The 13,522-nt window shown below is 43.0% G+C and overlaps 1 protein-coding gene across 1 annotated transcript in view; it reads right to left on the reverse strand.

The window, feature by feature from the left end:
• Window positions 1-13,522, reverse strand: part of LOC133341890 (ER degradation-enhancing alpha-mannosidase-like protein 3) — a 45,625-nt gene that overhangs the window by 22,782 nt on the left and 9,321 nt on the right. Inside the window, 3 exon segments of the mRNA XM_061550702.1 lie at window positions 222-261; window positions 2,890-2,990; window positions 11,041-11,086. Of these exon segments, the coding sequence (XP_061406686.1) occupies window positions 222-261; window positions 2,890-2,990; window positions 11,041-11,086 (187 nt within the window).

Genomic DNA, 13,522 nt, shown 5'->3' on the forward strand with positions numbered 1-13,522 from the left:
TAGATATGAAGCACAAAGCTCACACCACAGTACTTTTCATGTTAATCTGGTGTCAATATAATGCATTATCTATTTTTTTTAACAATGCACACATGGTTAATTAGGCAAATGTACAGGTGCACGGCAGTGATTACAGCTTTGTCAACAAGCACGAAGCTATGCAATAAATACCCGAACAAAAACACAATGCCCAGCAAGTATAAAAATTTGATTCCACCTACCACAAGGGTATCCAAAGAGTCAATAAGCGTCAAGGAAAACCTGCAGGGATGAAAATACCATTCAATTACAAAGTGTTAATAGAGTGTGAAAATTGAGCTATTGATTTTTAAGTCATTACACCTCCATTACTTCCAGCTATTGTACTTAATATGCATGTCCAACATCATAAATGTAAATGTGGAATATCAATTGACTGTTACACATCATAAAAATATAATATCTCAATAAATCAATTAGCCTTCATTCTATATCTTCACATACAAATTATACGTATGTCTAATGTCCTTCAAGACCAATATATAATAAGCAATTGTATAAGCATGAAAACTCTGGCTCTTCTGTGTCTCTGTTGAGTCAGGCATGCTAAACAAATACTTATGGTTTACCAGCTGTTATTGGCAAGAGCACTCCCTCCAAATATGGGGGTCCTGTCAGTGCAAACAAAAAATATTGTCCAAAATATGAAATGGTTCCTGGCAATTACTCTGTGATGCCAGTGACTGCTGACGAACGTCTGCTCTAAATATGCCTATAAGATACATTGATATACATGAGTGACACGGATGTTCACATTGCATGAATGTGGGCAAGGACAATTGTGTGGAGAGGCCTTTATCGAGCAGTGGATAGAAAATGTATGATGATGAAAGAGCAAACAAAGAGATATTAAAGACCCGACGGCTTCCGGTTTGCCAAACGAAGGCATTATAAGGTTGGACTCATTACACAAAGTGCTTGCCACAAATGAATCACAATACTTTTCTTATCTCATCAAAGAACATAAACAATCACGCGAACTCTGGTCATCCTCGCAGCGGCTTTTGGCACGCCATCGAAAAAAGATGGTCACTGCATCGTGCACATTCAGATGCAATTCTGCGTCCATCTGGAACTCTCTTCCCTCCGATATTAGGAAGCCAATGGAGCTATGGCACTTTTGAATCTAGATTAAAAACTAATTTCTTCATAAATACTTTTTTCTGTGTAGTTTGTTGTCCTTCCTCTGCACCTCCGATTAGCAGGGTTGGCTACGTATACATACACCTAAAGTGCTCATTGGGTCGGATGACCACACGAATGTAAATTAACCGCTGTCGTCTGGTCTTCCGACAAGGGTTCAGAGACATGCACATTCAGGGTTAATCTAGAACACGACAATGTTTAAAGATTGACAATGAGGACTTGCTCATGGAGGATCATTAACTTGTCTCGTGCAATGTCTTTACCTCTCGAGCCAGCGTGAAACGTATGGCATTCTGAGAACTTCATGAGGACACATTACGGAAGAAACGTCAACCTCCCGGGGGTTAAGGATGAATGATAAATGAACATTTTTGTTGCATAAATTCCTGCACAATTGTAATAATGTCATTGTTGTATTTATTTAGTTATCCTTACAGAGTCTAAAGCTTTATTCTGGAGGGTCTTGCATTAGGTTGTTTGGTCAATTTCACATCCGTTTTTTGCAAAAAATTGAACAAATTGTCTGATTCTTAGGTTTTCCAATTCATTGAATAACAGTCCTGACACGATAAGAAATGTGTTGCATCACTGATGAATATTAATTACATCGATACAATAGTCAGACAACTAAATCTGCCCAATATTAAAATTTAATAAAATTCATACCACTGCTCTTTCACAGGATTTTTGGTAATTCCAAGCATTGAACTGTAGTATTGTCACAACTGCACTGCACGTAATGTAAGGATTCGAGAATGCATGTCCCGCCAAAAAGCACGTTCGCTTGCAGTTCCGAGTTTAAAATAATCACTTAATTTAAAGTAAAAGCCCACCCAACTATATTGCACACTTGAGTGGCTTAAAATAACGAGAATTGATGCTTAGGGTACTGCTTCAACAGTCTACGGGGTTTTCTGTCTTTCTTTTAAGATGTAATTCACACTTGTCTGCCTCTCTTCTGTGCCTCTATCTCCACCCTTCAATTGTATTCTCCCCCCACCCCCCACAGATGCTCTCTGTTCTCCATGCCTCGAGCCTTAACCAAGACCATGGACCCATCTACATCACAGCAAGCACACAAACAAATTCTAATAATACTACAATTCATATTGGTATCTCCATGTTAGCTCAATGCATAAATTAAAGATACCTGTTCGGCAGACAACACTCAAGCGTCGTGCCACGAGTGCCTATCGTCTAGAGACAGCATGGCACACGAAGGGTTGGTGACACTAGCCACTTAATGGTGATATTTACACCCCATGGCAAGCACTCAAACAAGGCTGAGTTAACTGTGGGAAGGTCACCATAGAAAGCTTCTTAGCTCTATGGACCTTACTCAAAATAAACTGACTAAACCAGGTTCAGACCGCACGGGTGTTTGTGCACTGCTGAGAATCTAACACAGGTGGCTGGGACTTTGATAACCATTATACCACCCACTCCCCGCACAAACATAACAGCAGCTGCTATTTGGCACAAAGCGGCAGTGATGTCATGACGGCACTTGTGCTAGGGCAAGGTGCACTCTGAAGGCACATGGAGCAGCCCATACATGGGACACATTGGTAGCATGTCAACTGACAAACGCAGATGTTTGCCACCAAGTAAATAGCATCTAATCCATTTACACAAATCTTGGAACCGATATTAACACACACAAAACGCACAGAGAACAGCGGCGACACTAATTGAGGCACGTACTTCCCCAGGGCGTCGTCCACATCCCCCCGGCTGGGCTCCTTGCCTCTCTCACGGCCGCGACAGCTGAGGGGCATCAGCTCGTCGGCCGGGTACGCGTACCTCTGCACACCAGACGACACACATTCAATTGCACGCATGCCTCGGGAGTCGAATTGACTACTCAATTCCCGTCACACTCTATTCAACGCACCATACCTTGAGTGGTGAGAAATGTTCCCATAAATACATTACAGCAGAGGGAAAGCTGTCTTTGCTGCTGCTTCGGGGTGTTAAAGACCCCAATACTTCATTTGCAAATTTGCACTCACTGTGTGCTGGGTCAGAGTGTGCATGTTAATCAATCGAGCCATCACAGATCAATAAAAACAATGACCACATCATTAATGAACACTGCAAAGTAATTGACAACATATAGTAGGCCAATGTTTTGGGCAATAGTTACAAAAATTGACTAGACTATGGGACAGGTAAAAGTTAGCAATGTTAAGAACGTTCAGAAATAGTTTTGAATTGTCAAACGAGTAATCATCGTCAGGATGATCGTAATGAAGAAGATGATGATGATGCAGCGATTAAATCAGCTCGTGTGCAGGTGTTGGGTGGATTGTTATTTTAAATTAGCAGTATACAACAGCAACTGTACTGAGACCAATGCATTACAATAAGGTACATACGGTGATTAAATGGGTCGGCATACAAAGGTATGCCTCACTAGCACTACTCAGAACACCAAACGTGTGAAATCAGCTGGACTGATATAACCCACAGTGATATGGGGGGGGGAGTAGGACGATATTATGGTTCCCGTAATCCGCAGTGCATCGTGGAGGTTAGTCCCGTAAATCGAGAACAAAAAAACAATGTCCACGACGGCACGGTGTGTGACAGATTGTGGGAGGAGAGTCCCGAGTGATTCCATTAATCCACAAAAGACAGTTGCAGATTGCAGGGGAAGTAGCGGGCAAATGGTTATGGATTTTTCGAAGATGGTGCAAATCTGAATTCCAAGCTCCTATGGCAGGGATCATTCTATGTCAGGAGTCGGAAACCTGCGGTGGCTCCAGAGCCGCATGCGGCTCTTTAAGGACTGCTGCTTCGTGACATTATTCACATGGCATTGCGGCTTTTTAAATATTTAGTTTTTTTTCACCGAATTAGAAACAAAAATTGTTCTTTTTGTTATTTTGGTTGCCCGACCCCTGGTCTACGTGAAAGGATTTTTTTTTTACTTGATACCCGAGTCTAAAAAGATGCAAAACTATTTTCTACGAAAAAAATCAGATCAGCACAGATCATCGTATTCGCTGGTCTGTGCTGATGCGGAACTAAAAAAAAATAACTAAAAAGAGACTCGCGTTCATTCAGCTCTGCTGGACAAACAATGTGCAGCTTGAATATAAGATGGGGCACTGTTGCAAAGTTTAATTTCTACCTCAAATTTAATGAACTCTGCACACTGCTCATTCTGAACTAAACTTTTTATTTAAAAGGTAAGGCCCACAGTTCTTTTTCAGAAGCGACCTGGCCAGAAATGATTTCTCAATGAAGTGGCTTATCGTGTGGAAATGTATAGCAGCCAAATACTCGAAACGTATGTTTCTAAATGTGGAGGGAAAAAATGGAGGAACCAGAGAAAAATCCACGCGACCACGGGGAGAGAGACACGCAAACTGCAAATATACAGGCATCAAGATCGGATCCAACCAACGACCTCCTGTATACCACGGCAAGATAGTTAACATCTCGCCACTGCGGCGCCCTTTGAGCAGCGATACACTTGCATCATTTGCACCTAAAAACAGACTGGCTGTTGAATCTGTCTTGCGTTGTATTATGCATTTACGTCAATTAAATTCAATGTTTTCAGAGAGCAGCTGCACTCATAAACAATTAAACGGTAAATGCTAAGCTACATGAATATAAAATCGGCATTCTGTTTAACATATTTTTTTAATATCCTTTACCTTTACAAATTGCGTACGGATGAATTTGAATTTAAACAGCGTAAATTCAAATTCAGCTAATGGCATAATGGGAACTTCTGCCAAGATTAAACACACCATTGCTCATGGGGTTAATGACCTGTCACATATTTAATGTATCTATAACGCATCGCTGATGTACCAAAGATGCAACACCATGCTCACAGCGTACGGTTTGACAATGTGGGAGAAGCATTGGCCAGCTTAGACACATCAAATGCAATGACGAGAACACTGTCAAGCCGGAGAGACAAAGGGTCATCCCAACCTCGATCACCGTCGTGCCAGATGTAACCTATTCCATGAAACTGCTCCAGTCTTTTCCACAGTCCTGATATAGTTAAGGTAACAGGTAGGAATGCCAGGATTCATCCCCTCCACATTCAGACTGGGCATGATTTAAAACCATCATCAGATTGAAGATTTCCAAGTTCCTATGACAGGGATTATTCTATCCATAGGGCGATCACGCATGACTTCTCAGGTCAAGTCAACTTCTGACACTGTTTTGAGCTCATGGCCTTTTAGTTACAGGTGGAGCACTAACAAATGGGCCACCAAGCCATACAATTGATTTTTAAATGTTGTTCAGATCATTTTTGAAAAATACAGGACTCAAATGCCTTAAGCACACCTTGGTGACATTTTATCAACTACAAATGGATAATTTACAAAGATTGTTATTCGATAATTATAGGAGTCAAGGGCAACGTCTGCAACTGGGAGAGTATCGATCCATCTGGAGGAACGTTCAACAACGCTTTAACTGGTGGGTGGGTAATAATGATGGAACTTCTAATGAGGTTTCGGGAACAGCGTTGGTAGTGCTTGAGAAGCACAAGTTAAAAAGTATTTATACCACCGTCATCATTTACACGCGCTTATAACTCAGTTATCGTTTTTCTTTACAGCAGCCGAGGTGCAGCTCTATATTTTGAAAGAGGTACTCGCTGAAACTTCAGCTTATAAACAATCGGATATTTATTATAAACTTTTATAAGTTACTGGATTTTTTTTTTATAGGCCTGCCTCGGTGGAAAAGGTTTTACAGTATTAGGCTGTGCGATAATGACCAAAGTATAAGAATAACAAACACACCCCTGCCTATTGGATCACTAAAAAAATATCATTTGTTTCTTCCTGGTCCGACCGTTCCCCCCCTATCAATCAGAACGCATTGTGCACATAGGCCTGTAAGATATTCGCGCACGGTTGTTTTTTATCACCCAACGTGTTTACGGGCCTTCATTCTTGTATACAGGAAAAAAATATCTAATATCGAAAAAAATTTGATTTAAACAAACCTCAATCCACACTTTTTTCCTTGCAAATATGAATTGAGCATTAACTGCAAATGGATGTACAAGTTGTTGGCTTCAAGAGCTCAACAAGAGAATGCGCCCTATCCGTGCCCTCGGAGAACGAATGTCCAGTGGACACGAGTTCACGATTGTGGTCCACCGTTTGTTGTGCTGGCGCCGACTCGATGAGCACGTGATCGTGACTTCAAAAAAGTAATTTTTTTCTCATTCACAAAAATTCTAACTTGCGCCAAGAAAGCCTCGGGACACAGTTCACGTAAGCATCCACGAGATGAGAGACTTTTGTGTTTAAGAGTCATGTCCTCTATTTTAAATATACAGTACATTATAACAATATGGCAATAAAGTTGATTAGTAAAGGCACAATAGATGCATTAATTTGCGATCGTTAAGTTGTCTTAATAGTGCACACGTGTAATCTATGTGCAACTATGTGCAACGGTTACAGTGCGTGAGTATTTTACGATGATGTGGCACTGCCAACAAGGCAGTCACACATTAGGCAAACAAAGCGCACTGTTCCATTCTTTAGAGCTATTCCTGAAGGTCATGCACGTACTCGCACATTACACAAACTCATCCGAGTGGAGATAAAAAAAAAACCCACCAACGATTGTCCAAGATATGCACTCTTGCCTCAAAAACCTTAAAAGCCCAACCTAAATTTCGATTTAAAGCTTTCGTGACTGCAGGGATTCATCTTTTTGGTTCTTTCGGTAAAGTCACGGAGAATGGAAATGATAAAATAATAAAAATAAAACATAATAAAATAATTCTCATGACGTTTCGGCCACAACGCAAGTAGCCATCCTCAGGTGGAGAACAGGTCTGTCAGACTCTGTCTCCTCGACAGACCTCTTCTCCACTTGAGGACGGCTACTTGCGTTGTGGCCGAAACGTCGTGAGAATTATTTTATGTTTTATTTTTATTATTTTATTATTTCCATTCTACGTGACTTTACCGAAAGAACCAAGAAGATGAAGCCCAACCTAAATCAGTCCATCTTTACAAATACTGGTGTACTTAGACTTGTTCTCAACCCATATTCTCCAGGCACACAACGTATTAATCTATTTGATAGGCAGCAGCGAAAACCAAGGGTGGATGGAGCCCCTGAACCATGGAGAACAGTCACCGAGGTTTAATGCCTAAGTAAAAGCTGTGCCGATGCTATAAAAGGTAATTAGTCACTCTGCCGTAAAACAATATCTCTGTTTAGCTTTTTTTCTCAATTATATTCCAGTCATAATATCAAAGCGCTGTCACGGGAAGACATTTCAATTGCGGAACTCTTGGGGTGAAAGCAGCGCTTGACAAAAATACATTGACAATAATACCTGTCGGTTGTTAAGCCTCTCGCACATGGAACACAGCTGTCTGTATGCTCTACAAAGAAGTGCTCGTTGCACGTCAATTCCACCAACATATTTTTTTGATCCAGAGTTTGAGTAGGCCATATTAAATGGAAAAACTAGATTTAACATTAAAGTTTTAGCTTTTTTTCTAGTCTTTTACTATTTGGCTGAAACCATAAATTCCCAACACCCGAGACCTTGTTAAATCATGAGGAACTCTACATTTGAGCCAAGGAGCTCAACACTGCCAGCTGAGTGCTCCCTGCCATTAAATCTTCCCGTCATTTCAACTGCTGTCAAAGCCAATTTTTTTTTGCCTCCATCTGCAGCAGCGTAAGCTGAAAATGTTCTGTTACATCACATGATTAAAGAATTGGCATCAAGTTAAATGGAGGCACGTGGGTGGAAACAAACGGGGGGGGGGGGGGGGTGGCAATAGTCCAGCCACCCCCTTTATACAGCACTCACCATGAAGATCATGATCAATAAACTGTGCAAGTTAATTGCCAAAGTGGCTCATCTTAATGACCACAATTCCCATGTATTGGTCTGTCACACAAAAAGTAAATTTAAATTGTCTCTTTGCTCAAATAACCAACGCGGCTTTGCCCATCTTCCATTGGCAACCAGACGTGGACATTCCACATTCCTATGGTGGGAACCATTCACTACATGGGACAACCACTATTCACGTGACCGAGTTATCAACCCTGAGACTTTAACTTGCAAATTTCCATTTGCCAGTTGAGCGCTCTACCCACATTGCCGCCAAACCAAAAAAACAATTAACGCTTTACGTTAGTTTATCTGAGAAGGATGGCATCATTGCACATGTAAGATTGTTTTTCAGCTGACAGACTTGACATGTCAAAACAAATATTTATCGTAAGACTATACTCGGTGGCACTGTCAAAAAGGTAAAGAGTCCACGATGGCCAGGGGTCGACTCAACCTATGATCATCCTAGGGTTATCAAAATGCACACCACAGTCTATTTGACAAGCAAGAATAACTGTCCAAATAAGGGATTGTCCCCACCATGGAGATGTGGAATTTCAAAACCTGGCACAGAAACACGAAAATAAGTGAATACCTGTTTGTTGTGTAAACGAGCAGGGAGACTGACTTTCTGGATTTTAGCAGTGCGACATTGAAATATCTATTGTTGTACCTGCTCTCAAGGGCTCCTATATAAAAAGACGGCTGTTGTCCTAACTATAAGTGAGTCAGGCAGCATGACATTAGCTTCCACTTTGTTATATTGCAAAGGAGCAAACACATCCAGGGAAACAAATTCAGCCTTTAAACGACAACATCTTATATCAACGCAGAGATAGTAAAGACAAAGATCCCATTTGAATGCATTTGGTTCTGACAATGAGTTAGGAATACTGCAATTAAAATGTGAGCAGGTTGTTATTAAAGGTAATATTAGCGAGCTATACGGTTTCGGTGGCTTTTGTCGACTGTGATAGGCGCTGTGCATTCGTCCGTGTTCCCCGTGGGTTGTGGAGTCACGTGCCAGAGTCCCGCGTTATAAAACAGATCGCGTACAAAAAACCGGTGCACACACGGGCAGAATGCCAAGGCATGCGCACTTTGAAATTCATTTGACGCAAGCACACGTGTGCAGCCACCGCCGCTGCAACGAGTCAAACCGGAACGCGTGACTTCTGCATGAACACCAAAATAGGTTTTCATTATTTTTCAAAATGCTGGTTCCTCTGTGATTGGACAGCGAGGGTGATCACTAGACTTGCGAGTAAGTCATTTAAATGATGGAGTTGGAGATTCAATTTCCACAGATGTTCAGTCCTTTCCACGTGCAGGCAGATGTAAAATTCTCAGCTTGTTGTCGACTAAGCCTATCATTCTTGAAGTGTAAATAAAATAAGCAACAGTATTTACAAGTGGGCACGTAACGATGTATCAATTCAGCTTAACATCCGATTCTCATGCTCATAATACATGCATCGAATCTTCCGTGTAAAATTTGATTAACCATCGGTACAAGTAAAACAAAAGAGGATCAGCTGATCCAGAGATGACATTCAGCTTTTCAAAAGAGTGTTGTCCCTCATATTAGCCCCAATGAACTTTTGCAGAAATACTATTCCTATGCTGAAAATCCCAGTGTGATGTCGAATAAGCTTATCTTTCCTTAGGGGTTAAAAAAGACAAATACTACTCCGTGGGAAGTCCACGTTGGTTGTCTCGATGGACAAATTGGAATTTCCACTACCGCCCGAGTGTCAACAATGAATGTAAATACTGGTCCATTGCTCAATAGGGCAAAGATTATCTATGACTTTCATTATATATATAAAACGTTTAAATTGTATACAAATTCACAGAATTGTAAATACTGTGTAAAGGCCTAGCTAGTGGTTAAATCAAGGTGCTGTGCATATAAGTTACAAGCCATTTGCTGCGCTCTAAAAGGTTGTGTATTTTCACATCATACTAAGGCACTCAAATTTATTCACCTTGGCATATATGATTGCATAGCATGGAATGTGCCTGAAAAAAATTGCATGCACGTTCTCTACTCATGATGCATTCAACAATCATCAAGGAACCGGCAGCAAGTAAGGTTGTTACAGACTCAAAAGGGAACACAACACAATGGGGAAAAGGATGAAAGCAAAGACAGAAATTCTAACATAACCATAACAATGGCATTGTTATTGTGTTCAAAATCTAGAAAGTTACAAATTAACCACACACAGATTATAGCGTGGTCTTCATGCGAGGTTATCTTGCAGATAAAAAACAATTACCATGGATTTTTAAATAACATGTTTACAAAGAACTTATCCGTTTAATTTTGATTTCATAAAACTTTTATCTCTTTTTATTCTCTGGTAAAAGCAGATAATAAAGGCCAAATAGGTGGTCATTAAATTTGGCTCAAGCCACATTGTAAATGCACAACGCCGATTTCATATTCTGTAAAATAAGAATTAAGAATACGTACGCATGACCTGCCTGGTGGTGCTTATGGTCTTATACATGTAAATGTTTACTAGACTTTTACCCGTCCTAGGACGGGTGTATTGCAGCAAAACTGAAACTTGCAAGCGAAAAGCAGACCGCGACGTGATATTCTTTGCATCCATTTGTGTGCAATTTGTAAGGCCGCGGTGACACAGACTTATTTCATTTAAAGGTTATAATCCCTTGTTCATCATGACGTCCTTTTTACTTCTACGTCTCAGTAGCGTTACGGAGATCACGTGACGTGAGGGTTCTGCCTTTGTAGTGAGGTTTGTAAGTGACGCCGAGGAGGGGGGAGGAGGCGCCTCGCCCCCCATGTGGAGTGATGTCACCCGCTAATTATTATTAATGCAGGGGGGGGTATCCATTTGGAGGACGTTACCTGTTCATGATTATTAATGAGGGGGGCTGGTTGACGTGGAGTGACGTCACGCGCGGGACACACAGACATTCTTAGCTCATTATAGTAGTACATTATAGTTGTGGCGTCTTACCATGTAGCTGCCATAGGCATGGTCAAACATCTCCAAAACTTGGTCCCTGCAACATAAATAAAACAAACAAGTAAATAAATGGTTAACAAAAACACTCCAACAAAACACTTTCAAGGGAGCCACTCGTGGAAATTAAGAAAGTGTAGTACACCTCATTTTGCTACATTTGTTTATCCTGCTACGAGCCCCCGACCTTACAAACTCCATGTGCAAGCATTTGGAAGTCTGCGTAGTTGTTTAAAACACACAAGAGTGTGCACGGTGCTTGATTATATTACATATGTGGAAGCTTTCCTCTTTCAAGCAGCATTCAACCAACACACCTACGTCGCTCTAATACGGCAAGCGAACCCACGCCATTACAACACATGTGTGATAAATCGATTGCTGTGCACCTCTGATTAGCATGGTTGGCTACGTATGATGCAAAATACGTTCAACATACATACATACATAAGATACTCCAAGTAATGAAAGGTGTGCCTGTAACGCCTGTACAATAGCTTTTACATTCACAAATAAAACTGAATAATTATTTTTTATAATTCTTGTCAAGTTTAACACCCCGCTATTTTAACCTAGAAACAAAATAATACAAACTCAAAATATAATTACAAGTAATAATCTAGACAAATAGCCGACTTCATGTTAGTCAACTAATTTATTGTCACAATTTACACAGGTAGACAAATATGCAACCTATCAGCCAAGTTAACCGTTACTGAAAACAGTTTTGTCAGCACTTCCTCAACTTCACTACACGAGTGGAGTGCACGACTTCAGAGATGATATTTGTAGAGGCCCCTTCCTTTATTAACACACACGATCTCGCCTCCACACACTCTGTACTCGCTAGCCTATGACACAACACTAAACGTCCAGCATCGGCGGCGCTGACAGAGACAGTTAACAGGCTATCTAGCAGCGTAATGTCAAGCGAAGACGACAGCAACGACGAGACGATCCAATCCCAAACCGGCAGCCTCGAGCTCCTGCTCTCGGCCCTTTTATCCTACCAGCGTGGCCTGGCTCCGCCCTGGCTGCGCCTTCCTTCTCGAACCCACTAGCACGTTCTAGGGGCTCCCAAATGGGGCCCCTCCATGACTCTTGCCCCAGTTCCTCCGCCCTGCCGACACACCCGTGAAAATTCTCACCAGCGTGTGTACTGTTTGTACATCGCAGTTGCCGCTGCTGGTCACCAGCCGGCGCTATTACACTACATCACCCCACACCCCCTTGTTAAAAAAAAACAGGCATCCCGGCTGACATACAGCAACGTCAACGGGGTGGACAGGAAGAGCAAAATCCCAGAACCGACGAACATGTGAACAACAATACAGTCGCGACGCCACCCGCAAACAGACAAGCAGCAGTGCACAACTTGGCGCGTGGCGCAGGCAAAACCGTCGGACAACAACTACAACATTATACGACCCCCTCTCGGCGCCTATTATCCTCATCACGATTTTGACTTAAAATGCACAGCACAAGGGAGAGTCCGTTCACCAGAACGTAGCTCACTTGGGCCAGGTCCTTGACGCCGGTCCCCCGCCTTTGGCAGGATCTTGCACTTTATGGGGCTCCGGAGATTCGCACAAATGTCCTAAACGGCGCAGCCCCTCCCCTAGATTCAACAGAAAAGATCGACCGGGCTCCAACCTCCAGGCCCTCGCATGAGGCGGCCCCAGAAGATTTTCCGGGCATTAGAGTCTCGGATCCTGTGGGGCTTGGGGAGCAGTTGCACCCCAGCATCCTCTTGCGGCGTAGCCTGGCTGGCCACATCTAAAACAGGTGCCCGCTAGCCTCCACAACGGAGAAAACTACCTCTCCCAAACTTCAATCCGGAGGCCGTCCCCTGACGTCCCTTCCGCTCGGGCCCCGGCCCCACAACGCCATCGCCAGCTCCAGATCCCGCCACGTGGGCCCCTCTGCCCCTTCGGCGTCTCCCGTCCAAGCCGCCACCTTGGGCCATTGTTGCATGTTCTAATGCGCTTGAATCCACCACGCCACCCTCAAGGATGTCAGCCCCCTGTCCTCAGTAATTGTCAGGACGACACCGAACTCCTGCGCCAACGACAGCAATCTTTCCACCGCCAAGGAGTCAAGTGCTGCCCGGTCCATGTGAGGATCTGCCGTCAACAGTGCGCTGCGAAAAGAGAGGCATCTCGGCCTCCACTGCAAAAACCTTCTGCGGGCGTTGTATGGCGGGTCGAAGACGGCTGCTATCTGGGCGTACGCCCGTTGGAGGGTAGCCCGATCACTTCCCGGGATGGCCCGGAATGCCGTCAACGCATCGTCATCGAGGGCCGTCGGTAGGGCCTGCAGGGCCTACTCTTCCATCCAACCGACGGACAACCAAACCACCTTGAAGCAGCGTCGAAAAGTAGTTTAATCCCCTCTCGCCGCCACAAATTCCTGGACGGGAGGCAGTCGCCGGGGTCGGTATGTGGCTCCTTCGAGCGCCGCCAGAGGCGGCGCGCCT

The sequence above is a fragment of the Lethenteron reissneri genome, chromosome 12, assembly GCF_015708825.2.
Source record: "Lethenteron reissneri isolate LAM-NWPU_2019-01 chromosome 12, ASM1570882v1, whole genome shotgun sequence".
NCBI lineage: Eukaryota > Metazoa > Chordata > Hyperoartia > Petromyzontiformes > Petromyzontidae > Lethenteron > Lethenteron reissneri.